Source organism: Rhinopithecus roxellana, chromosome 4 (assembly GCF_007565055.1).
Source record: "Rhinopithecus roxellana isolate Shanxi Qingling chromosome 4, ASM756505v1, whole genome shotgun sequence".
Taxonomy (NCBI): Eukaryota; Metazoa; Chordata; class Mammalia; order Primates; family Cercopithecidae; genus Rhinopithecus; species Rhinopithecus roxellana.
This window is the reverse complement of record NC_044552.1, coordinates 54,205,259-54,231,872: the sequence shown is the minus strand read 5'-3', so window position 1 is coordinate 54,231,872 and position 26,614 is coordinate 54,205,259. Positions and strand designations below refer to the sequence as shown.

Here is a 26,614-nt window from a genome sequence, read left to right as displayed (position 1 = left end):
GACACACCAGACCTACACAGTTAATTATGTTTGGAAATAAAATGGGTAGGAAATAAGCAGTAATTTGTTTTTGAAACTATTTATTTATATTTTTTATTTGACAAATAATAATTGTACATATTCACAGGGTTCATAGTAAGGTTTCAATACGTATAATGTAGTGATCAGATCAAAGTAATTAGCATATCCATCATCTAAAACATTTATTATTTCTTTGTGTTGAGAATGTACTTCTAGCTATTTGAAAGTACATAATACATTATTGTTAACTATAGTCATCCTACAGTGGTGTAGAACACTAAAGTTTTTTCTCCTATCTGTAATGATTTTTATCATTATCACTGCATTTGCCAAAAGATTTAACCCTGTAGAAGCATTATAAATGTAAATATTTATTTATATAAGCACAGTTACTGTAGTAATTTATTATTTTGGCTTGCTGCTTTTTCTTCCTTCTCCAAGAAGAAGCAGATAGATTATGACTTGTGAACCACCTTGTGCCTTATGGCTAAAGTTGTGTGGCCTTGACCTTTGCAACTAAGTTATCCTGGCCTTCTTATACAATCCATAAACTTTTTATTATTATGTTAAATTTTCTAATGCTTCTAGGTCATCTGAGCAAATTGTACTAGTACTAGCTTACCTCCTTACTCAGAGCATAGACAAGAAACAAAGTAGAAACTAAAAGGTTGAATTATCCCAGGATGATTTTTTTTTTTTTTTTTTTTTTTTTGCTTTAGGAAATCTTCCTTGAGATTTTTCAGTCTTATCCATATTTGAAGATTTTACTCATTTTCATATTTCTACAGGTGAATTGGTTTCTTATTATTACCAGGTGACCTCTGCACACATATACACTATGCATATTTGAAACATTAAACACTTACAGTATTATTGATATAATTATGATAATGATTATTATTTTAACATTATTAACACACTAGACACTGCATATAAATTGTGCTTGGATTGTTTCATTTGACCTTCATATTAAACGTCAAATATGCAGTAAGTGCTATTTTTGTTTTATAGATGAGGACCCTGATGTTTGAAGAGCTTGCGATTTTGTTCAAATTCCGTAGCTAAGAATATAGTGAAACTAGGATTCAAACCCAGGCAATCAAATTTTAAAGCATGAAGAATTAATATGAATCTTTTCTCGCCTTATCTACTCCTACAGAAATCTCTTACCCCAGAGAAACTTTTAGCTTCTTAGTCACTACTTTCTACTACTTTTAGAAACACAATGAAAGTACTGGTTCCTCAATTAATGCCTAAGTCATCAACACATATGCACAGGGGCAGTGCACGTTCACTGGTGGTGTTATTTTGTTCATTGTGATATTGAGTATGTACATGAGCCAGGATCAGAAAAATGCTAAACTTTTTCTTCTGCCTTTCACAGTAAGCTTGTTCACTTCCAGGTGTGGCTGCAATATGTAGGTCGAAACAGACATGCCAGGAGACAGGACAGTAATATTCGTGTCTTGATTATGATGAAGGTGAACCCCAAAACTGGGGCTTACCCCGGAGGGATTCTTGACTTTGCTCATAAAAGCATTTAAGAACGAGCAGTGAAAGAAAACAAGTTTATTACAACAACAGTGTACAGCAAAATGGCTGCTCCACAGACAGAGCAGGGCTTTCCCATAGGCAAAGTGGCCCAGAGTAGCACTTGTGGTTTGCTGGGTAGCTATATATATATACCCATTCTTAATTATTTGCTAAATAAGTGGTGAGTTATTCATGAACTTCCTGGAAAAGATGTGAGGTACTCCTGGAACCACGTAAGGTAACTTCCAGATTGTTGCCATGGCAACATACGTAAACCGTCATGGCGCTGATGGTAGTATCTTACAGCGTGCAAATGAAAATAAACTGTGAGAGTAATTAGAGGACATTTTTGTTGCCATTTTGGTTCTAGCTGGTTTTGGCCAGTTTCTTCGTTGCATCCTATGTTGATCAGCCGGGTTGGACGGGGTTGTAACTGGTCTGAAAAACAAGTCCTGTTGATCTCCTATCTCAGTTAGACACCAAAGTCTGTTTATATCCTTGCTAAGGAAGCAACTGTATTCCTTGCAGATAGAAATTGGCTGCACAAGACAGCTGAATCATTGTTAGTGACTTTAGACCTGGGTATTGATCCGGCTTTTGGGTTTGGTGTAAATGTTAAATTTATATTTTCTTCCATTCTTCTTCCCTCTCACAGTATGTCCATTTTCTCTTTTATTCATTTATTTATTCCATACATTTTTACTGAAAAATTATTTTAGAAGAGACACTGGGTATTGAGAATACCATAATAAATAAGAAGCTGAGTTTTCACATTTATGAAGCTTATAGCCTAATGTGTCACACAAATATAAAATACTTAAATAGGCAACTACAGTTCTGAGCTATAATGATGTTATAGAATAATTAGGTGGATTACTTGGAGTGGGGAGAAAGATACATAAAGTTTTCTCATAGGCGATGGTTTCTAAGATATGACTTGAAAGACTAGTTAGCCAGTTAAGGAAAGAAGAAGGATGCTCTAGGAAAAGAGAATTGCATGTGTAAAAGGTTGGAGGGAAGTGAAAAGTTGTAGCTACAAAACAAATTGGGTATAATTGAACTATCACGTGTAAGGTGAAGAGTAGATTTTTCAGACTGGTTAAAAGGCCTGCATTACATCCTGAGGACAATAGAAAACTTGTGAAAGATTTCAAGGAAGATTTTAGAGCTTCTTATATATCCTGTTAATTCTAAAATTGGCCAAGCCTTCATAAAAATCAAATACTTGGTGATTTCACCTTCATCCTTGGAAACTTGAAAGTACTGATAAAGTTAACTAGAAGAATAAGCTCTTTTCTCTCCCATTCTATAAAGAGGGGCATCTACTTATTTATACTGAATAAGTTAAAACTGAAAAGTGGAAACATAATGTAATGTGAATTTCTCTTGGAGTTGTACTAGTGTTTGTGTTACTCAAAATCTAAAGTGTAATTTAAGAATAAAACATTTGCTAAAATATCTCAAATCTGGCCTTCTGATCTTCTTAAATCAGGTACTTATCCCTGTACCTGGATCATTGCAATAGCCTTCCAGCAGCTTCTCCCTGTGTCCACATCAGCTAAGCATTCTCCATCCCATGTTGTGGCCCCTGATTGATTTGTTTGCCTATATGCTAGTTTTCTTCATTACCCTGTGGACAATAGGAAGTGAATTAAATCTCCTTTTCCACCTTTTGCATTAGATAAGAGGCTTATATATTCACTATTTAATATAAATTATTTTCAGACTTAAGAACAACTAACATTGAGCTGCTGGAGTTAATTTAATCCCCAAAATTACCAAGAAGGATGACCCAGTTGTATTTTTTCTTCATGTCCCAGCTCTGAGAGCTGAAGTCCACGAAAGTCTTTAATGCTTGACAGGATTTCCCTCCTACTTCTTTTCTGCCTCTCCTGTACAAAAGATCTAAGAAGAAAACATCCAGAATAAGATTCTTTATGACTCAAGGTGTTGTCAGGTAGAAAATACCGCCCTGGGCAGGGGGACACCAAAATACCTAGGTGGAAATGAAAGTCAAACCTCCTTCTTTGTTCTCAGAGCCTATGAATTGAGGCTCTGGTCATATATATTTCTGAACCTTGAGAAAGTCTTTGATTCATCACTGCCTCAGTTCTCAAGTGGAGAATTTTGCAATATGCTCTATAATTTCTATGGTAGTTGCCAGCATTTCAATTTCTCATTTTTATAAAATTGCATGTAACTTTAGCATGAAAAAATTTAAAGCTTATTTTTAAATTTAGAAAGTAGAAGCTATCCAGCTATTTTTTTTTTTCTTTTTAACTTGACTAGCAGAAAGTTTAATATTACATTGTGGGTAAAAGTGTTCCTTTTTCTCTGCACTCTCACCAGCATCCGTTGTTTCTTGACTGTAAAAGTGGTCTTTATTCTAAAAGATTTAGAAATTAATGCTGTAGGCTACAGAGTGAGTTTTTGCTTCTATGGATTATAAACTCAGTTAAAAAATTGGTTTGAAAGCTGATGATACAAGCTTGAGGAGTTACAACCTTTCTATTTTCTTATAAAATTCTCAGTTGCTATAATTAATCTGGAAAGTTTTGTGTGTAATAAACAGTGATAAAAGAGAAAAGGAATGAAACTGTAAGCATCTATTACTTGATCGTCAGATCCATCTAATTAGAAGTTTATCTCAGCAGTTTATTAACCTGTGCTAGTTGTCAGATGTGGACATTTAGGCAATCAAACCACCCCTGGTTGCCTATTTCTCGTTTCTTAAGTCTGTTCTTTAGTTTCAGATGCGGCCTCTGTTTTCAACTCAGTATTTACTTCACCCTTTTCCTCAAGCTCCCTGTGATGATTTCAAAGTAAGGGAGTGTTCAGATTTGTGTTCACTGTAAGATATAGCTTAAGTTATCAATGTGTATAATTTGTTGTTCAGACTTGTGTTCATTGCAAGATAGAGATTAAGTTATCAATCAGTATGATTTATTAAATAGCTGTGTGACCTCACAAACTTCCTAAACATTATTTAACAAATCAGGTTACTCTAATAAACATTGACACAGTGTTCGCTCTCAAAACTAGAACTCTGGAAATTTGGTTCCAGGATCTGTGTCCTGAAGTTATCTTACATGTTTCATGGACATTGCATTACCTCATAGACATTTTGTGATCATCAAAAACATTTCTGTATCTCAAAGTGTTTTGAAGCTTTACGTTAGTCTTAGTTATAAAGATGATATTACTATCAGTAAAGTTCCTAATGATTTTTGTGATTTAATTATTTTTGTACTAATCATACTGAATTCTGCATTTCCTATTCAGTAGACACTAGTTGTGAGACATCTCCATTTTTCATCAGACCTCTACAGTTTCCTGTTTCAGTTGCAGTACACCTATACCTTACTTTCATCTATGGCTTATGTTTTAAAATTTCTTGTTCAAGAGAACAATTACAAAAAAAAAAAAAATATGAAGGACTGAACTGATGCTATGGCTTCCTGCTTGCAGTGAATCAGATCTCTTGATCCATGACCTGATGAAAGTACTATTTGTTCCTTCTCTTTAATCTCTCTAAACTCCTATTAGTTTGGATACCTTTGATTTGAGGACTCCTGATAATAATTATGTGTGTCATTTAGCTTTCTTTGTGTCATTTAGCTTTTTTTCTGCTAATTAGTAGAAAATTGTTATTCAAAATGATGAAATGTTTCCACAGAGCTGCTTTATATACTGCATGTCTCCCACTACTCTCTGACCCCTAGGAGAAAACGTAGCTTCTCAAATCATGCTGTATAACGAAGAAAACATCACAGACTGGACAGTGGTTGGTAATTTAGTTTTATTTATCACTAATCCTTGTACTCACTGTGCTTTACTTTTCAGGGATGCTGATTTTTATTGCAAACTTCTACATATAACAGTTGGCATTTAGTTTTGTGCAGAAATCAATTGGTTTTTCAAAATCACAGCACTCATGTCTACATTTACCTCTAATGATAAAGCAACTATTGGTGTCTTTCATGGCACATTTCACTGTTAAAAGGGAAAAAAAAAGCACATAAACCATTGAGTCATTATAAGTGCCTTAAGGTCCTACCTTGGGATAAATCAGTTGTTGATGTGAAAAGAAGTATAGCACTTGCATTCTGCGGTAGGGATTTGGGAAGTCATTTGTTTTGCATTTTTCTGGTGATGATTGTTTTGTGACACTTTTTGTTTCATTCTCAGTTTCCTCTCCAACTTCTGGCTTGATCCACTAGTTGTTAAAGCTTAATTTTCCCTGAGAATTTCTAAATAAAAATTGTTAGGTTCCAAGTAGTTCTGGAATGAACACCACATATTTCTATGGCTACTTACCTACTACCCACCTAACATGATTTTTTTAAACAACAACTTTATTGAGGTATAGTTGCTATAAAAAGAACTGCACATATTTAATGTGTACATATTGATGAATTTGGGCATATACAAATATCTATGATCCCATCACCTCCCAAAGGCTTTTATCTCCAATTAAAAAAAATTAATCATTTAAACATTTTTAGTTTTAGGATTTAAAATGGGAAGATTCGTTAATGTTGCTTAAATTGCTATCTTGTTTGAATATTTTGTATAAATCTCTTTTATTAGAAGAGTGAAAAAAACCTAGCAGATACTGGGATAAGAGAGGTTCTTTGAATAGTCACAAAGATTTGAGCCTAGGCAGGAAACTGGTTTGCTGGGGGGATGAGTGTTGTTATGAATGACAAGCCTCAAGTTCAAAGAGAAAGAAGTAACATCTCTTAGCATCTCCTTATGTTTACTTGCTTCAGAGTCTTCTCCTTTATAAAGCTCTCAGTATTGCATCATCATAGCATATACCAACTGATGAACTAATCCACATCTGGCCATAAGACTTAATATTTCATCTTTTCAAGAAATGTTTAAATTTTTAGAAAGGTCACATAAGGAGGAAGATGCCCAAAGTAATAGCATTAAATGTAATGGTAAATTATCAAATATCAGTGATGAAAGTATGTGAACAGCGCTCTTTCCCTAGGTTCTCAACATATAGGATCCAACTGAGACGGAGTCAAAGGTACTGATAATCCAGTTCATGCCATCTGCTTTCAGTGAAGTTATGTTAGCATACAGTCTTACTATTATTTGAGTAACTAGACATTTTAGGAAAAAATTGAACATATGATTTTGAATTTTTTGTCAAATATTTTAGGTAATGAGATATGCTTTTTCACTATTTAAATTAATGATAGATATCTCCTTATTTGTATTATCTAGAGAGATGCTATTTATTGCCTTTGATGCCAGAGGGAAAAAGCATTATCTTGCCAACTTAAAAATGCATCCTCAGATTACACTGTCCTACATGAGGGGTGTGAAGCATGTATGTTGACTTAATTGGAATTTACAAATAATAGAACATGACAGCTGTCAAGCACTAGTATTAAAAAAAGAATAGCATTATTTAAGTGGGAATTGTAAATTAGCATTTTTCCACTAGTGACAAAACAACAAATAGCTTCTCTCTAGATAATAGCTATGTATAACATAAAAATGTATATTTATGCACAAGAAGGAATCACAAATTTTTCAATTTTTAGATGAATCTATGCACATACATTCACATTGTCTCTTGGGTTTATAATGAAACTGAAAATGTCATGAAAATTTTCACCTTTTTTCCCAAAGCAAGTGACATGAGGCACACATGCAAATCATGATAACATAACTGGAGCTAATTTTATTATCCAAATGTGGTTGCACTAAATAACAGTCTTCTTTATTTTAAGATCACCCCCGTATGGTTTTAGTAAAACAAACCCTGATTGTAATTCCATTAGTCTTGAGTTTAGAATGATGTAATAAAATAACAACCCTCATAATTACCATCTGACATATTTTATTTGAATTATGAAGCAATTAAAATGATTTGTGTCTTTTATCCAAAATACTTAGATGTTTGAGTTTACTCACAGCCAGACTTATTGTTAGAGCTAGACTTCTTTGGTCTCATCTGTGCTGCTAAGGAATGAAGTTGGACTTCAAAGAGGAAACTATTGTAGTGCTAGACCACTCATAAATCAGAACGCCCTAGAGTTATGATGTTTTTGTTTTTTTTTTCTTAAGGTGAGTGGAATTATTTTCTTGGGTGTGTGTAAAATGATTGTTTACAGGGTCTTTACACACATAAGAAAAATACTTTTCCTATCTCAAGTACCCTGAAATGTGTTAAAACAGCTCTTTCAATGATCTCCATCAAGATACTTTCCTTGGCTATTGATTCAATCTAATAGTAGAGTAGTGTGTACAATGAAAGTTTACAAATGAGGGTACACAGTTTAAGTATGTGAAATCCAACATGGTAAGTATTACCTCCCCTGTTTACTGCAATGGTTGTCAAGAAAGAGTTTCTCAATGAGATTTCTAGAAGTTACTTGCTTTTTGAGGTGTTTTAATGCAATGTAAAAGTAATTATAATACTATTTAAGAAGAATCTGATAGTTATTATACTTTATGTTAGGCACTTTGTGTATTTAAACGTCATTAATCTTCATAATGCTACAAGGTAGACTTAATTACTATATTTACTTCACAAATGAGGAAATTGATGCTGAATGAGTTTAAATAACCTGATAGATTTATACAGCCAATCCAATACACAGCAAAAGCCAAATCTGAACCCAGGTATCAATAATTCCAAAGTTTATACTCATTTAATTATCCGGTTAGTGTTAATTGTTATGTAATTGGACCTGAAGTAATACAACCACTAAAGTTCTCAATTCTTAATCAGTTGAAAACACCATTTTGTGTTTTTCTCAAAGTAAACCATGTGACATAATATAACCAAACCCATCATTAGGTTACTGAAAACCAACTGTTACTCTACTGCACAGTGCCCATCATGTCTCAAGGATCCAGATGGTTGTACTTTAATATTCTATCTAAGTAGTCAGTCTGGACAACCAGCCTGTAGTCATTTAATCAAGGCCTTTAAATTGTCTCCTACAATAATATGACTCACCAGGAGCTTTATTTAGTAAGATCACAGTCCTTTATTTGTGATTTACCCTTGGGATGATAACCAACCACTTTCTTAACAATCTGGTCACTCTTTTGTATCCAGTTGACATTGACCAAGATGCAACTCTCCAGAAAGATGTTTTACCCTCTCAATTAGTATTTACATTTTACCGTGTGGCAATGGGGCCAGAAAGAAAAATAAAACAAAGACAAAGATTGAAGACAGCCGAATCAGCAGCTCTGCAATGTTTGCATAAGAGAAAGAGGGAGAGTGTATCTTTTTATACTTCTCTCCATGCAGTTGTATGAATTTAGTCACTGGGCTTTATCAAAAATTAACACTCTTGTTTAGCAGTGTCTGGGGCATAAGTCCTGGACATTCCTTTTCTTTTATCTTGGGATAAAAAGGGATATGATATCCACAGCATATAATTATCTTTTCAATAACTAGTTGTTAAGGAAGTCAATGCCACTGAGAATCTCCTATTGGAGGTCTGAAGAGTAGAAGCATGAGAATTTAATGTTTGCTTTTGCTTCAGTTTTTCTCTTTTTAATATAGTTATGCATAATGCATAAACTAGTGAATTTAAAAAGCAATATACTCATGCCCGTAATCCCAGGACTTTGGGAGGCTGAGACGGGCAGATCACAAGGTCAGGAGATCGATACCATACTAGCTAACACGGTGAAACCCCGTCTCTACTAAAAAATACAAAAAAAATTAGCTGGGTGTACTGACGGGCGCCTGTAGTCCCAACTACTCGGGAGGCTGAGGCAGGAGAATGGCAAGAACCCGGGAGGCGGAGCTAGCAGTGAGCTGAGACTGCACCACTGCACTCCAGTCTGGGTGTCAGGGCGAGACTCTGACTCAAAAAAAAAAAAAAAAAAAAAAAAAAGAAGTACTATAAATTCTTGTCTCCTAATTTGTGACTTTAGTTACTAGAACATATTTCTCCCCTGATCTGCTGTTATTGCGAAAACTTCCCTCATCATTACTGAAATAAATAATTATTTGTTGTCTCTTACATGCAATGTAGATGTTAGGGACACTGAGGTATAAGATAATTTCACAATAAGCACACAAACACACATTCACACACATATACAGGCAGACAAAAATTCTATGTTTCCAAAATGCCAAATGATGATACACTCAATAAGTAGTAAGTCATTTTAATAAAAAAATTGACTATTTGGATGTTCTTTAAGGAGATATTTTAGCTATAGTTATAAAAAAAAGAGTATGTTTAGCAAGAGATCCAAGTCATATTTTGTTACTTCCAGGTCTTAAAAAAGAATACCCAAGCAAAGCAAAGCAAAAAATGACTGGAAGTACTTAGGGGTAGTGGTTACCATGGCCCGCTAAAGAGAAGTCAAAATAAAATGCCCTATTCACAGACATAAATGTCTCTGCTTTTGATTTTTTTTATTAAAGATAAATTTAATAAAGCTAATTAAGTTTAGTTGACAAATCAAGCAACTTGGAACATTGCAAATTATTCAATGGCTGTTTACGTAAGAAATTGTTGAATTCCAAGGACCAGTCTCTGGAACAGGTTTGCAAAGGTGGAATTTGGTCCTCAGAACTATTTATATACCTAAACATGAAAATTATCAAATGCAGAAAAATATATGCACACACATATATACACAAATGTTTATATAAAATATATTGAAAAATATATAGAGAAACATTTTATGATCTTCTCACAGAAAAGGCCTTTTTTAAGCAAGAAAAATGCTTTAGAAGCCATATAACAGATGATAACAATTTAACTATGCACAAATATATAATTTTTTATGATCCCCAAACAAGCAGTTTGAATAAAACATTTGCAACATATAACAGCCAAGAGTAGACATAAAAATGTACATAAAGACTGTGTAAAATTATTTACAGATATGAATAATCCTAAAGAAAATTAAATGATGGTTATAAAAATTAAATCACACGAGAGAAAATACAAATATACAATAAATTTATCAAAAATATTTAACATTCTGGGAATGAAGAAGATATAAATAAATTTCCCTATGATTTTTTTTATAATTACATGTTGCCTTTTTTCAATTATAGAGCAATGATGAGTTGTAGGCCCATTGTGGGAAACAGGTAGTATAGCCTAGCAGTGTATAAACATTAAAAATCCACATATACTTTGACCCAGCAGTTTTACATATTCTCATTTTTTCTGCAGATAGTTTGCATAAAACTGCACACAAAGATGTATGTACAGGGATTAGGTATCCTGGATCCTTCTCCACACCGTGTTTCCTGACTACCTCTGTATTTTGGAGTGCTTTTGTAGAAAGTTTTCAAAGTTCTCGTCTGCTGCCTTGTACTTGTCTGGACTGGGAGGGCTATGGAGTGAAGAATCCCAGTTTCTGACTGGACCTGAGTAGGTACTGATGTGGTTTCTTTCTTTTAGGCAATCTTCTGACCCTCTAGCCTTCCACACAATGCCTACCGTTAACCAGATGTCTCGGGAAGTTCTGGGATTCATGCTTAAAGGGACCCTAGACCAAGGCCCCTGGTTAGGCAAAAGCTAAGATGGGTAGATCATGCTTGCTGGTTGCCACAGAATTTCTTGTGCAAGATAATGAAAGATAAGGCTGCCAAAATGGTACTGACAATCTGATATTGGGCAATTTTCACCTAAATCTGACAGAGAGAGAGTTCAGAGCTTAGAGCTACTTATGGTTCACTGACTTGAGCTGCATGTTTGGTACCATAGAAGGGGGACTTCTAGCACATCTGTATTTCCATAGCATTGTCAGCTCCAGCCTACAACACTCGAGAGAACCACATTCCTTCTCCATCTGCTGGTACTTAGGCTCTATGAAAAACTGTCACATGCAGTGACTGGACTGTAAACAAGTATGCAATATACCCTTTCTCCACTCATTCTATTCCACTCCCTACCTTCCTCCATTTGTCAGGGGGTCCTAAGGATGAGTGAACTTATCTTCTGGGAATTTTCCAGATTCTTGCTCCTCATTTTGAAATGCTAATGGAGCCTTTAGATTAGTCATTGTCTTCTCTTGCCTTTAATAGATGTAGTGATTTTATACTATCCTTGGTTGGATGACAGTCTTTGAATGAGACTACTCTTCTTGCTCAAACTGTAGGCTCCTCTTCTGCCCTTGCATCTTGTAGTAGTGCATAGATGGGAGAATAGTTCAACTAAAATAGATCACATTCTAGGAAGGTGGTGATTAATGCCTGAGAGTTCAATAAGTGATTGGATGTGTTGTTCCACCTTTATGCTGTAAAATTCCTAGCCATAAATTTGACATGAGCAAAAACAAATTATTATTCACATTTTCCTTCATATTCTGGATAAGACTTATATTTGTGGTCATCACCAACAACTCACAGTAACAATCAAGAAAATTATTAAAACCTTCCTTCACAGGCAGCACCATGGTGCAGCATCAGTAGTAATGACAAAATCAGCAATAAAGAAAATGGCGCTGGGCGCGGTGGCTCACGCCTGTAATCCCATTACTTTGGGAGGCCGAGACGGGCGGATCACGAGGTCAGGAGATCGAGACCATCCTGGCCAACATGGTGAAACCCCGTCTCTACTAAAAAAACAAAAAATTAGCCGGGCGTGGTGGCAGGCGCCTGTAGTCCCAGCTACTTGGGAGGCTGAGGCAGGAGAATGGCGTGAACCCGGGAGGTGGAGCTTGCAGTGAGCTGAGATCCAGGCACTGCACTCCAGCCTGGGCGACAGAGCCAGACCCCATCTCAAAAAAAAAAAAAAAAAAAAAGAAAATGACTAACACTGCAGAGGCAAAATATATACTATTTCAATAAACCAGGTTCTGAAGAACCATGAACTTATGAGTAATAAAAGCATTCCTGACTTTTTAAAATAGTGACAAGACCTGAAATTTGTGAGGATCAGGCATTTGGCAATAAAAGACATAAGGAAATGTTTCCAGGCTCTATGAAAAATCTTAACATGCACTGACTGAACAACAAACTAATATGTAATATACCTCTTCTATACTCATTCTAAATCTTTGCTGACACATAATTATTCCTCACATGGACCCCAAAATTTTGTGTTGCATTTTAAATTAAATTATGTGTGTAAACAGGCATTCTGTAAAAAAAAAATTGTTGTGATGGTGTACACCCAAAAATAAATTCTGCTAGAATGCTATTTCTGCACTTAACATGTTTTTTCTTAAAATTAGATACCAAGATTTACCATACAGGAAACAAGTATTTCCAAAAACAAAAATCAAATTATGCATTATTACCTATAAAATTCTTTCCTCTTCTATTCTACTGCTAACAGGCATACATTTTTGGCTAAATGAATCTTGGATAAACACCAATTCCAAACCTTTTCCGACCCTTTTAATCCATAAACCAATTTCCAAACCAATTCCAACCAAATCCAAAACCAATTCCAACCTTTTGATCCATAAAAGTCATTTTCTAGTTTCTCATATTCATGACCTCAAAATGAAATACGCTGGTACGCTAGAAATGAAATTTCTAGCTCGCTTTTTCCCCCAATTAATAATCTAAGAAAAGCAATGAAGATTTTTTATTTTTACTGTTTTGAAGCTAGGAGAAACGACTATTTAGTAATGTTCTCTCTAATTTTTCTGACTTCTCTTTTAAAATATTCATCTATACATAATAATTATATATGTATGCATATATCACACACACCCATACACACACACAAACACATATATATGTATATATATATATAATTTCCCCTTGGTGGATTCCTTCTTTTTAGTATACCTTTTTTATTTCTCTGGAAAGATGGAGATACAATGAAGGACTAGCAGAAGAGAATAGCCCAAGGGTGCATTTTCTGTTCCAGACTCTACCACAGCTGTTTTATTGTTTTGTCGCTCTTTGTTTCTCAGTTACCTTAATGTAAAGTAAGGGTTTTGTAACTCAGTGATGTTTTGCTAGGTGTGTTGTAAATAATTTAACCTTGCTTAAAGAGAGATCTGGTCTTTACTGTCTACTTCTGAGAGATAATTTCTAAACTCTTAAGATGTCATGCCTGAGAAAGTGTCTCTGTGTGCCTGAGCATCTGGGGTCACACCGGATACTCAAACAATGTGATCTAGGGTGGGGACTTCAGGTCATGAAGTATCAATTCAAATTCCTGAACACTGAAGTGGGCTGACTAGGGTGATATCTCATATGTATTGCCACACATTGCTGGGAGAAGTAGCATTGTCCCTGACTGCCCTGAGAAAGGACAACCGGAAGCTCTACTCTTGAAACTTCCCGGAGCTCTGCCTTATGTGTCTCTTCAATTTACCGATTTTAAGTATATTTTTTACTATAATAAACCATAATCATGAGTATAATAACTTTCATTTAATTCATTTCGCCCTTCTGGTGAATTATCAAAACTGAGGGTGGTCTTAGAGAGCCCTGGACTTGCAATTTGGGATCAAATGTGAAGTTGGTTTTAGAGACTGCCCCCTAAATTTGCACCAGGAATGAGAAATGCACCTTCTTCTACTCATCCTTCAGAGCACAGCTTAAACTTCACTTTATCAGAAAATTATTTTCTGACTCCAAGGGCACTTTTTTCCCCCCATTTAATAGTGTTCTTAGTATGCACTGACTGAACAGTAAACAAACATGTCATTCTTATGTTGAAGTCCTGCTTCTCAATGTGATTGCACTTGGAGACAGGATGTTTAAATAGGTAGTTAAAGTTAAGTGAGCTCGTTAAGTGTGGGTCTCTGATCCAATAGGATCGTGTCCATATAAGAAGAGAAAGAGACACTGGGGATGCACATCTCAGATGTCCATGTGAGGGCAAAGCAAGAAGAAAAGACTTGCAAGTCAAGGAGAAAGGTTTCAGGAGAAGTTAAGCCTGCCAACATCTTGATCTCAAACTTTCAGATGCCAGAACTGAGACAAATAAACTTCTGTTTTTTAAGCCATCCAATCTGTGGTATTTTGTTATGGCAGCTCTTATGGGCTAATACTGTTTCTTCACATCATATTTTCTCATCATGCCAGCAAATTCACCTAAATGTTATTTAGTACAATTAAAATTCAATAATTAATTGCATGATTCTATCACTTCCTGGCCTTCTGGCTAAGATCAAGTGTAATTCATTGCATGATTCTTAATTTAATGTGTTTTCATTCCCTCTTCATTCACAATCATTTGAGTATCTTCCTGATGATATCAGTGATCTTGCTTGCTACTCAATTGTCAACATTTTGTATAGTGAAACAGAGTAGTTAATAATGTTTAAATGAGTGAATGAGTAAAAAATGAATCAATAAAAGATTGAATAGCTAATAAAATTACTGTAGGTGAATATTTACAGCATAATTACCATTTGAGAGACCACTCCAGTTACCTATCCCCTAATATCAATATAACTTTATTTATGCTCTGAGCCTAAAGATTCATCGATCAGTGACTTGACTTCTAGATCTGACAATGAACAAATCTCATCTCAGCCTAAATCATGACTGCAACCACAAATGACCTTGGTTGGAGCAAACCACAAAAACATACTGTTCTCACATAAATTCACCGTCACTAATTTCAGGGGAGCGGGAGCCTGATTCTTAGTGCTGCCTGGCAATCCTATCACATTTCCTGGTTCTGTCACTCTTTCACTCTGTTAGTGAATTATTTCATGCCCTCTCCTCAATTCTGACAGCAACACAGCCTTTTCCCATTTTTTAAAATCTTAGGTGATGACCTTTATACTTCACTAAAAAAATTGGGGCAACAAGTAGGGAACTTTATCAATTTTCATGACAGTTGCTATTCCTCTATTTCACAGGCAGGAATTACCTCAGTTCTCTCTGATACTACTCTGAGTGAATTCTCTATGCTGTTGTGATCCTAGCTAATGACGACATCTCCACTTTTGCTTTAGATGCATCCTTCTTATCTACTCAATGATGTCACTCTAGCAACTCTCCTTTTCTCTTTCATCATCAATTTTCTTTGCCAATAATTTTTTTCATTGCTTAAAAGTGTTTTAAAATTTTCAAGAATAAATATTGAAATAACAATCTGTCTTGACCTCATCTGACCTTTAATTACTGAACCATTTGCTTTGTTCCATTTACTGACAAACTCTTTAAAATAATGTTCTACATTTTCTCATCAATTTCCATCTTCTAATTCTCTCTTGAACCAGGTTTTTTGCTTCTTCTCTACTTTTGAAATTGCTTTAATCATGATCTTCAAAGATTTTCACGTGCTAAATTCATTGACCATTTATTTGTCTTTATATTCCTTGGCTTATAGCAATAGTTGACACATGCTCTTAAGTCGGTTTATATCACACTTACCTGGTTGTCTCCTAATATATTGGCCATTTCTCATTAGTCTCTTTTACTGATTCTTCAACTCAGTTGTCTTTAAATTTTGGAATACCCCAAGGCTTAATCCTAGAAACTACCGATACTCATTCCTGAGAAAATCTCATTATCTCATTCTATCTGATGATTTCAAATGTCATTTAAAAGTTGATGATTCCATTTTTAAAAAGCTCTAGCCTGACCTTTCTCTTGAATTTTATACAAATATCCAACTTACTGTTTGAACTTTCCAATTAAATATTCGACCTCTTGTGGCCAAATTGAGCTCTTGACAGAGAGGCATATCCTTGCCAAACTTGTACCTCTCACAGTTTTCAATCCCATTTCTTGGCAACTCTGTTTTATAACTACTCAAACAAAAATTTTAGCATCATTCATAGTCTGCAAGGATGTAAGTCACATCCTCATTGTTTGTCGCCAGCAATTCTTTTGACTCTACCTTCAACATGTATCAAGAATATGATTACTTCTCACATACCCACTCTTGCCATTATGAAGAGGAAAGTGTTCTAGGAGTGTCAGAATAATAGAAATTAAGAGGAGAAAAGATATTTTAATGAGTATTATTGCATATTACACATAAGAACCACTTTAAATAGTTTAGACATATATGAATTAAGATTGAAATTCCCATTTGTAGGACTGAATAACATAGACTACAGCTTTATTTGTATTTCCATATTGTATTCATTGTTGTTTATGAATGAGCAAACTGAAAGCTAGTTTAATAATTTGTCTAAGATTACATGAGTCAACAATAGGTACTCTAGAATTAAAATTAGAAATGGCTTCTTCCAGGATTTTCAGAGTTTTACAGATCAGCTCTCAAATTAAATTAAAAACCATAACAACTTGAATGAAACCATGCCTGCTTAATAGGAAATAAGTAGGAATGTCTAGGATGTTTTATTATTTTCCAACATTTATTGATTAACACCTACTATATTATAAGTCTGACCTACGTTTGAGATGAGACAACTATGTTGTTGCCACAATCTTCTTAGAATTCAGTTCTTCAAAGTTTTATTGTAAATTTTTAATTATTTCTTTACTTATCATTATATTCAACTTCTTAAACTCAATTCTCATCCCTGGAGTGCTTTATACATTTGTGTCTTCTCTTCTCAAATCTTGGAATCTGATTCTTATATCTGGCTCATGATAGACACTGACACAGACATTAGCTATCTTCTTGTCTCTAACTTGTGCATTCTACTAACTTAAACTTGTTTTTTGAAAAACAGCTGTGTCACCTTTTCAGCAAAAGATAGATTCCAAGACCTCTAGTGAATGCCTTAAACCCCAAATAGTACCAAACCCTATATATAGTGTTTTTAGCTATATATTTATACTTATGATAAACTAAAAATAAAATAGAAAAATTATAACAATATACTGTAATAAAAGTTGGTGAATGTAGTCTCTGGCTCTTACTCTCAAAATATCTTATTGTACTCTACTCACCTTTCTTTTTGTGATGATATGAGAAGACACAATGCCTACATGATGAGATAAGGTCACCTGAATGACACAGTCATTGGGACATAGCCTTCCACTACTATTGGACTGTATATTGTGGAATCAGTGTATCCGTCCCTTACTTGCAGTAAATGGCTTGGCACAATTAGTTTGAGGGGATCCTTTGCTGAAGTCTTCTTTAAGGTCAGTGCTTTGTGGCACAATATGCTACCATCCATTGAAACACATTTTCTGTTCATGTCTTCTACCTACAAATGTAATGCCTTTTCTGTTTTAACTAAGCACTTACTATGCTCTATGGCCATAACTTTTGCAGTTTGAGGTATGACAGTCAAATTAGCATAAATTTATTTTTCTTTCTCACAATTACACAGATAGACTTGTTCTTACCATGGGTTTTAGCAAGCTCAGCATATGTTTTTTTCCTTTATTAAGTCAGGAATTTTTACATTTTCACTTAAAGCACTTTACAGCTTCTCTTTGACGTATCTGAATTGCTATCTTGAGTTTTGCAGCCTTATTGAGTAAAATAAATGTTATTTCAATACAAGCACTGCTATACTGTGATAGCTGTTCTGATAACTGAGATGGCTACAAAGTGACTAACAGGTGGGTAGCACAGACAGCATGGATACACTGGACAAAAGGATAATTCATGTCTCAGGAAGGATGAAGCAAGAAGGTGCAAGATTTTATCATGCTACTCAGAACAGCAAAATATTTAAAACTTAAGAGTGGTTTATTTCTAGAATTTTCCAATTAATATTTTCAGACTGTGGTTGACTGCAGGTAATTAAAACTGTGGAAACTGAAATCACACATAAAAGGGGGCCACTGTACAAATCACTCAAATCCCCAATGGGTATTTGATCTTTGTCCTAGTGAAACCAACCCAGTAGTCTCATAGACTGTTCTTTTGGATAAACATAAAAATTGACCTGTCTGATCTTAAAACTTGAAGCTTACATTTGTTTTATCTGAGTTCCTTCCTCAGGAAAGGACCTTCTCAAAAAAAGTATCAAAGAACTGAAACTCATCAGATCACCATATCCTGACAATGAGATGCCTGACCCTTCATTCATCATGACTTCTTTGGTACCTCTCCCTAGTTACTGTTTTTTTACACATTGTTACATTTCTTCCTTGCTATATAAACCCCTAGTTTTAGACCATCAGGGAGATGGATTTGAGACTAAGCTCCCATCTCCTCCGCTGCAGTCCCTGATTAAAGCCTTCTTCCTTGGCTATATTTATTGTCTCAGTGATTGGCTTTCTGTGCAGTGAGCAACAGGATATAGACCCTACCAATGGTGTTTCACTATCACTAGTATAGGATTCCTGTTTGATCATTAATTTTAGTTAATATGGTAGACATTCCCACTAGGTTCACAAAATTTCTGATTAAAAATAGTAACAAAAACAACAAAAGCAAAACAATAATCCTGAACCAGTAGTTAGTTTTTAAAAACAAATGTTTGGTTACCTAGTAAAATTTGACACATGGTGAATTTAACCTTTGTTTTTAGATAGAAAACAAATTCTAATCTTCATATTTTTCATCGTGTTTTAGTATTAGATAAACTACTGGTACTGTCTAATACTTTTATTAAGGTTTAAATTACAGACCTTAATGTATTTTCCTATTCCATCCAGAGCTAAGTAAGAAAATGCTAATAAGCTCAGGCAATGTTTTGTGAGTCTAAATTCTTTATCCAAAGTTCACATTGTATTTAAACCCACTTCTTAATGAATCAGTGCTTAATGGATCAATGTTTAGATTGTATTTAAACTCAGTTCTTAAGGAATCAAAAACGGATCTATTATCCCTTTCTGAATGAGATTCTTGCGAGATGATAGAGGAAGGGCTGGTGAGTTTATCCGTGTTTTCCTGAACTTATACTTTTAGCTCTTGCTTAGGCTTTTTCTGTCTTGACTCGGATAACCTGATGGTGATATTTAGACACCTGATAAGTCCATTGATTTTCATGAATCAAGTTTCTAATGAGATCTTGGCTAAATTGGGAAGCATGCAATGGTATATGCTTTTGTGGCCCAAGACAGATTAAAACTGGACCTAAATTAGAGCAAACATAGTTCCAGATATGCTTATGTTAAAACTGTTAGTTCAGAAAACTAAGAGAATTTCTATCTCATTCCATTGCGTATGAAATTAACACCCACAAAGGAAGATAGCACTATTGGCTTATATATTTAATTATTTATTTCGGAAGTCCTAATTATATTCCCATACCTCTCTGCCCTGGTGCCCATGTAACTTCTTTGTTCAGAGGTATGTCTTCCTTTTCAAAACATATCATCTTCTTCATACAGCCTCTCAATGCAGCAGATTTTTCTTGCTGAGGAACATATGTCTATTTGCTTTTCACTCTCAAGACAGTCTCTTTTACAACGACCATAACGTTTGGTGCAACGATCAGCATCCACCAAGGTACATGTTGCTACAGTAAAAGAAGAGTAACAGAAATTACTAATCTTTTATTTAAGCATATATTGCTTCTGATTTCATAGAGTATGATATGTACATTGTACCGAGTTTAGAAGATACCAAAAAAATACACAAAAACTATCTTATACCCCCATGTATATGCAAAATTAAAACTTGTTTTAAAATTAATATATGATTTAAAACTTCGTGACATATATTATTCTTCTCAAAAAGATTCAAGATATTTTTAGAGCTACATGACAATGTATATAATCTTTCAGCTATTTTTGGACAATCATATAACATCTAAAGGTTTTGTTGTTGTTGTTGTTGTTGTTGTTTTTGTTTTTTTTTGTTTTTTTTTTTTTTTCTGGAGTCTCGCTGTCTCCCAGGCTGAAGTGCAGTGGCGCGATCTCAGCTCACTGCAAGCTCCACCTCCCAGGTTCACGCCATTCTCCTGCCTCACTGAGTAGCTGGGACTACAGGCGCCCGCCAGCACGCCTGGATAATTTTTTGTATTTTTAGTAGAAACTGGGTTTCACTGTGTTAGCCAGGATGGTCTCGATCTCCTGACCTCGTGATCCACTTGCCTTGGCCTCCCAAAGTGCTGGGATTACCGGCGTGAGCCACCGCGCCCGGCCAATATCTAAAGTTTTTAATATTTTAGGATTATGAAAAACAATGTGGGTTACATATTTTAATACTTACATGACATATCCTTATGATAGTTGTAAAAAAGTTTAATTTTAGGGTTTTAGTACTGCCACGAAAATATATGCAATTTTTGCCCCATTGCAATTTTAATTTTTATGTCCTTATTTATGTTGAATACTTTTCCTTCTTTTTATAAAATTTTTTACATACTTTGTTGATCATATAATTGGAATTTTAAAAAATTAACACATTCACAAAAATTTAAAAAATATATTGTGGATAGTAACTTCTATCTGTCATATTTGTCACCAGTTGGTCTACCTTAGTTGTTATTTTTTGTATTGTTAGCTATGGATTTTAAACAATAACACTTTCATTACAAGATACATAAATATTCAATTTAAAAATGTAAACAGTTTTGTATTTTTATATGCAGTAATGTACAAAAATCATATATTTTAATGTGTTATTTTACTTTCAAAATAAATTCTTGCATAGAATTTTTCATCATAGTATATTATTTATTATAGCATTTTTCTCTTCATATCAACTGTACCTGTCAGATATGTAGCTAACTTCCTTTCTTTTAAACGATTAAATGATTGTTCCACACTATTTATTAAAATATTTTCTCCATCTCTTTAAATGATTTTCACTATATGTTTAATGTTGTTATATGCTAAATTCTCACAAGCTAGATCTCTTTCAGCTATCAATGGCATTTTATGAATATAGCTACGGATTTTTGAAACAGAAACAGCTTAGATTACAAAAATGTATAATAGAAAAAGCACGTGCTTTATTATATTTTATTTCTTCATGTATAAACGTTAAAAATAAAATAAAACAAACTTGCAGAAGAGTACCTAAACATAAATGCTCAGCTAGGAGTGTTATTAAACACTAGGGACCTATGTAAACATTACCCAAGTCAAGAAATAGAACGTTTCTGGCACACTTGTGCCCCCTTGCAATTACTATTCTTTTCACTCTTTCACTTCAAAAAAAAAAAAATTGTCTTGATTTATATTTTGTTTAAGCCTGCTCATGTTAAAGCTTTATGTGAATGCAACAGCACAGCACATATATTTTTACATCTCATTCACTCACAATTTTGTTTTTGGAGATTTGTTCTTGTTTTGCATAACTGTAATTCTTCCATTTTCATTATCATATAGTGGACTGTTATATGCATATACTACAATTTAGCCTTATCTGCTGATGAATATTCAGGTTGTTTCCAGTTTTTGAATGCTTTTGTACTTGACTCTTGGGGCATATGCTGAGGCATTTTTGTTGGGCATATCCCTAAGGGTGAAATACAATGGCAATGTGTCTGCATAGCTTCAGCATTAATAGATAACACCAAGCATATTTTCAAATCATTGGTGCTAACTTAAACTTCCAGCAGCATTGCGTAATACTTTCAGACATCTAAAACCCAAGAAATGCTTGATATTTTTAATTTAGTGATTATGATGTGAATGTAATGACACCTCATATATCTTAACCCATTTTATATTTCATAATAAAATGCCCTTTTTTCTGATTACTGAAAAAGGGTAACATACTTTCTTATGTTTACTGACCTATTAAGTATCTATTGTTTAGAAAGTGAGCCATCTTTGGTTTTCTATTGGGCTGTCTTTTTTATATTGTTTTATGTATGTTATTTATATATTCTAGTTGTGTTCCTTTTGTATGCTAAATGTATTGCACATATTTTTTCTCAATATAGAGCTTGCTTTTTTTTACTTGATTTTTTTGATTTACAAAAGTTTCCGAATTTTAATGTAGTCAATATTATTTTTTCTACTGATTAAGAAATACTACTACTTGTATGTCAAAATTGTTAATAAATTCTTTTACGTTAACTTGTATGGTTTATTGTTTGGCCTTTTTCCATGCTTGCATCTCAGGTTATTTGGAACGAGATTTTGCATGTGGTAAGAGGCAGTAGTCAAATTTCATTTTTTCTTCTTATGACTATGCAATGAAACCAGTCCTGTTTATTGAAAAGCTTATTTATAATTCAAGATGGATTAGAGACTTAAATGTTAGTCCTAATACCATAAAAACCTTAGAAGAAAATCTAGGTAGTACCATTCAAGAAATAGGCATGGGCAAGGACTTCATGTCTAAAACACCAAAAGCAACGGCAGCAAAAGCCAAAATTGACAAATGGGATCTAATTAAACTAAAGAGCTTCTGCACGGCAAAAGAAACTACCATCAGAGTGAACAGGCAACCTACAGAATGGGAGAAAATTTTTGCAATCTACTCATCTGACAAAGGGCTAATATTCAGAATCTACAAAGAACTCAAACAAATTTACAAGAAACAAACAAACAACCCCATCAAAAAGTGGGCAAAGGATATGAACAGACATTTCTCAAAAGAAGACATTCATACAGCCAACAGACACATGAAAAAATGCTCATCATCACTGGCCATCAGAGAAATGCAAATCAAAACCACAATGAGATACCATCTCACACCAGTTAGAATGGCAATCATTAAAAAGTCGGGAAACAACAGGTGCTGGAGAGGATGTGGAGAAATAGGAACACTTTTACACTGTTGGTGGGATTGTAAACTAGTTCAACCATTATGGAAAACAGTATGGCAATTCCTCAAGGATCTAGAACTAGATGTACCATATGACCCAGCCATCCCACTACTGGGTATATACCCAAAGGATTATAAATTAGTCTACTACAAAGACACATGCACATGTATGTTTATTGTGGCACTATTCACAATAGCAAAGACTTGGAATCAACCCAAATGTCCATCTGTGACAGACTGGATTAAGAAAATGTGGCACATATACACCATGGAATACTATGCAGCCATAAAAAAGGATGAGTTTGCATCCTTTGTAGGGACATGGATGCAGCTGGAAACCATCATTCTTAGCAAACTGTCACAAGAACTGAAAACCAAACACCGCATGTTCTCACTCATAGGTGGGAACTGAACAATGAGATCACTTGGACTCGGGAAGGGGAACATCACACACTGGGGCCTATCATGGGGAGGGGGGAGGGGGGAGGGATTGCATTGGGAGTTATACATGATATAAATAATGAATTGATGGGTGCTGACGAGTTGATGGGTGCAGCACACCAACATGGCACAAGTATACATATGTAACAAACCTGCACGTTATGCACATGTACCCTAGAACTTAAAGTATAATAAAAAAATAAAATAAAATAAAAGCTTATTTATTACATTGTTCTGTAGTGCCATCTTTATCTGTTTCTGGGTTCTCTATTCTACATTGATGTATTCAAAAATTTATATATATTAGGTAATTTCTGAAAAAATTACATCATAATGAATCTGAACAGCAACAAAAAGAAATAGAAAATCTAAATGTTTCTAAATTCAATAAGGGAATAGAATCCATAATAATTAAGCTTCTATAGAGAAAATACCCAGCCCAGATAGGTTCACTGTTGAATTTTAAGCATTTAAAGAAGAAATAACACCAATTATACACAAACTTTTCCAGATAATAGAAAATAAAATGATGTTTCTAACTTATTTTATGAGATCAAAAATACCTGGTATTAAAACTGATCAGGACATTACAAGAACGAAAATTAAAGGTGAACCTTACTCATTAACACAGATGCAAAAATGTCGGGTGCATAATATCCTCACATGATCATTTTGATATCTGTAGCATATATACTAATATATCTGATAAAGTTTAGTTCTGCCTTCACTTTTTCGTTACAGTTTTATCAAAGCTTTATTAATTTTGTTAGTCTTTTCAAAAACCAAAATGTAGCCTTTTTTATTTTCTCTAGTTTCTGTCTTCTACTTATTATATTTAATTATGTCTCATTACATGCTTATAACTGTCATTTTAATTTGAGTTTCTTTTTTTAAATTCATCAGTTAAAATTTTACATTTTAGTTTTAATTCTTTTTATATATATGGATATAATTATATTAATTTCCTTGTGAACCCTACTATGAACTTTAATTTATCTCATTTTTATTACCATTCAGTTCAAAATATTTTCTAATATCCATTTGATCATCTTATAGATTCTATTATTGATATTCCAAGAAATATACACTGCTGTTCTCAGTTCATTCAGTTTCTCTAGGGTCTATTTGCTTTTAAGCTTTTACTTCTGGGACTTACAAATAAATTTAATATCTTATAGTTTTCTTAAGAATTTAAATATCTAGAAGAAAACTCAGTCCAAAAAAGTTGAAAGATCTTATCTTCATTATCTCATTTTATCTGCGTATCAATTTGGAAAATGGGGTAGGTAAAGTACACCAGTGTAATGATGTTATCAATGAGAAAATCAAGATTCGATATAATCAAGACACTTCTTTAATTGATAAGATTGCATTAAAAATCTGCATTATACAATTAATAATTTATTATTTCTGTTTCTAATGAGAAGTTTTACACAAATATAACAGACATCTATCTTACCTGGTAGAATGAAGATCACATAACACAGAAAATAGAGATAGTTAAAGATCCTCATTTTGTAGAAAGAAGCTGTTGAAAGATTTGGTAACAGAATGCAGAGACTAGATAACTTTCCAAAAACCCAAAAGACATTTACTATTTATAGTTTTCTAGTGGAAGAGAAACTCTCATTATCCAGAAATTATTTTAATTTTGTGTGCCTGTCTCTGCTCCAATGACTATGGCTGTGGGCAGAATTACCCAAATTGAAAACACTTGAAAATAATGGAGCTTTTGGGAGGCATCCCTCTGTGAATGATAGCTGTAAACATGGCATCTTCATATCATTGCTAATTAATTAGTGATCAACACAAAGGGGCATCCATGGAATAAACTTAAGGTAAATATTTATTTACTACTTCAGAAATAAAACAACTGAACATTGTCCATTAATCTGCTGATTACTTTTCAAAATTTACTGTAGTCACTAATCTGGTGTGCCAATTTATCAATATGCCTGCATATCAAAAATTTTTAATTATATCATGTTATCCCATTAATTTTGCCCAAATTATTCATTTACAAGACCCAAATATTAAGCCTCACATTTGTCACTAATTTCTATTACATTTTTTTCAGACACAACTTACATATTCACGAAACTCTTGTTTTCTTAGTAAAGCTCAGTAATTCTCCACTTTTTTAAACATTTAAATATTTTATTACATGCACATAATGAATAATGAGAAGAGACTTTGTAATGAATAGCAATAACTTCCTGCCCACTAGGCCTTCTAGTGATTACTAACATAAGAACAAGGATGTAGTTTATATCTTATCTTGGCTTACCAACCAGAGTACATCTCTTGGTTTCTGCTAAGAAGACTACAAATTTAGATTGCTTACACTCTTTTCTAGGCTATCTTTATCAAATATTTTGAACTTATGTTAATTTTTTTTAAATATTATAGTTTATCTTCAACAAAACACTTACATTTTTCCTATCAACTGTAGTTACAATATTAAGCCTTACTCATTTAAAATGAAAATATTTGCCCTCTTGCCAGTTACTCCAGCAATTCTCTCCATTTTTCACATCCCATTCATTTGTTGCACATTTCCTTTTATGTTGTGTAAGATAATATGTGTACTCTGTGTATAATTAGAATTAAAACACATGCTTTATTTTTAGACTGTAATACAATAAGCATTACCAAATATTTTGCCTTTTTCTATGTGCCAATTATCACAACACATAGGTTAATCAAAGAGAAATGCTCTTGGTTTCAAAGTCATATTGACATCATTATTAACATTATTACTATCAATAATTTTTTAAATATTTTTCTTATCTTCTTTCTGCTTTCTTTTTTCGTGTTTTTGTGTTTTTATTTTAATTGTTTTATATTTATTTAAGTCATTATTGAAAAGAATTTCTTCCTGCAGTTTTCTTTGTGCATATGGACAAAACATAAAAAATAGGCATTCCCTAGCTTCAAGTTTATCTCAGTAGCATAGGTGATTCCTGATATTGCTTCATTCTAAGATTTTCTAAACCTGCCCTCCTGAGTTTATTTACTGTGATCTGGATCTCGTGTCTTTTTGTTGTTGTTGTTGTTGTTGTTCTTGCTTTTCTCCCTCCAGAATTGTTTTCAGAAAAGATTTATTTAAAATTAGAATTTCATTTCCTTTCTAA

General features: G+C 33.8%; 1 protein-coding gene across 1 annotated transcript; it reads right to left on the bottom strand.

The window, feature by feature from the left end:
* Window positions 1-19,632: 19,632 nt before the first annotated feature.
* DEFB114 (defensin beta 114) lies at window positions 19,633-25,047 on the bottom strand. The gene is made up of 2 exons (XM_010374990.2): window positions 24,940-25,047; window positions 19,633-19,830 (listed from the first exon to the last, which is right to left on the bottom strand). The coding sequence occupies exons 1-2, from the start codon at window positions 24,992-24,994 to the stop codon at window positions 19,676-19,678; spliced, it is 210 nt and encodes a 69-aa protein (XP_010373292.1). The 5' UTR covers window positions 24,995-25,047; the 3' UTR covers window positions 19,633-19,675.
* Window positions 25,048-26,614: the final 1,567 nt, after the last annotated feature.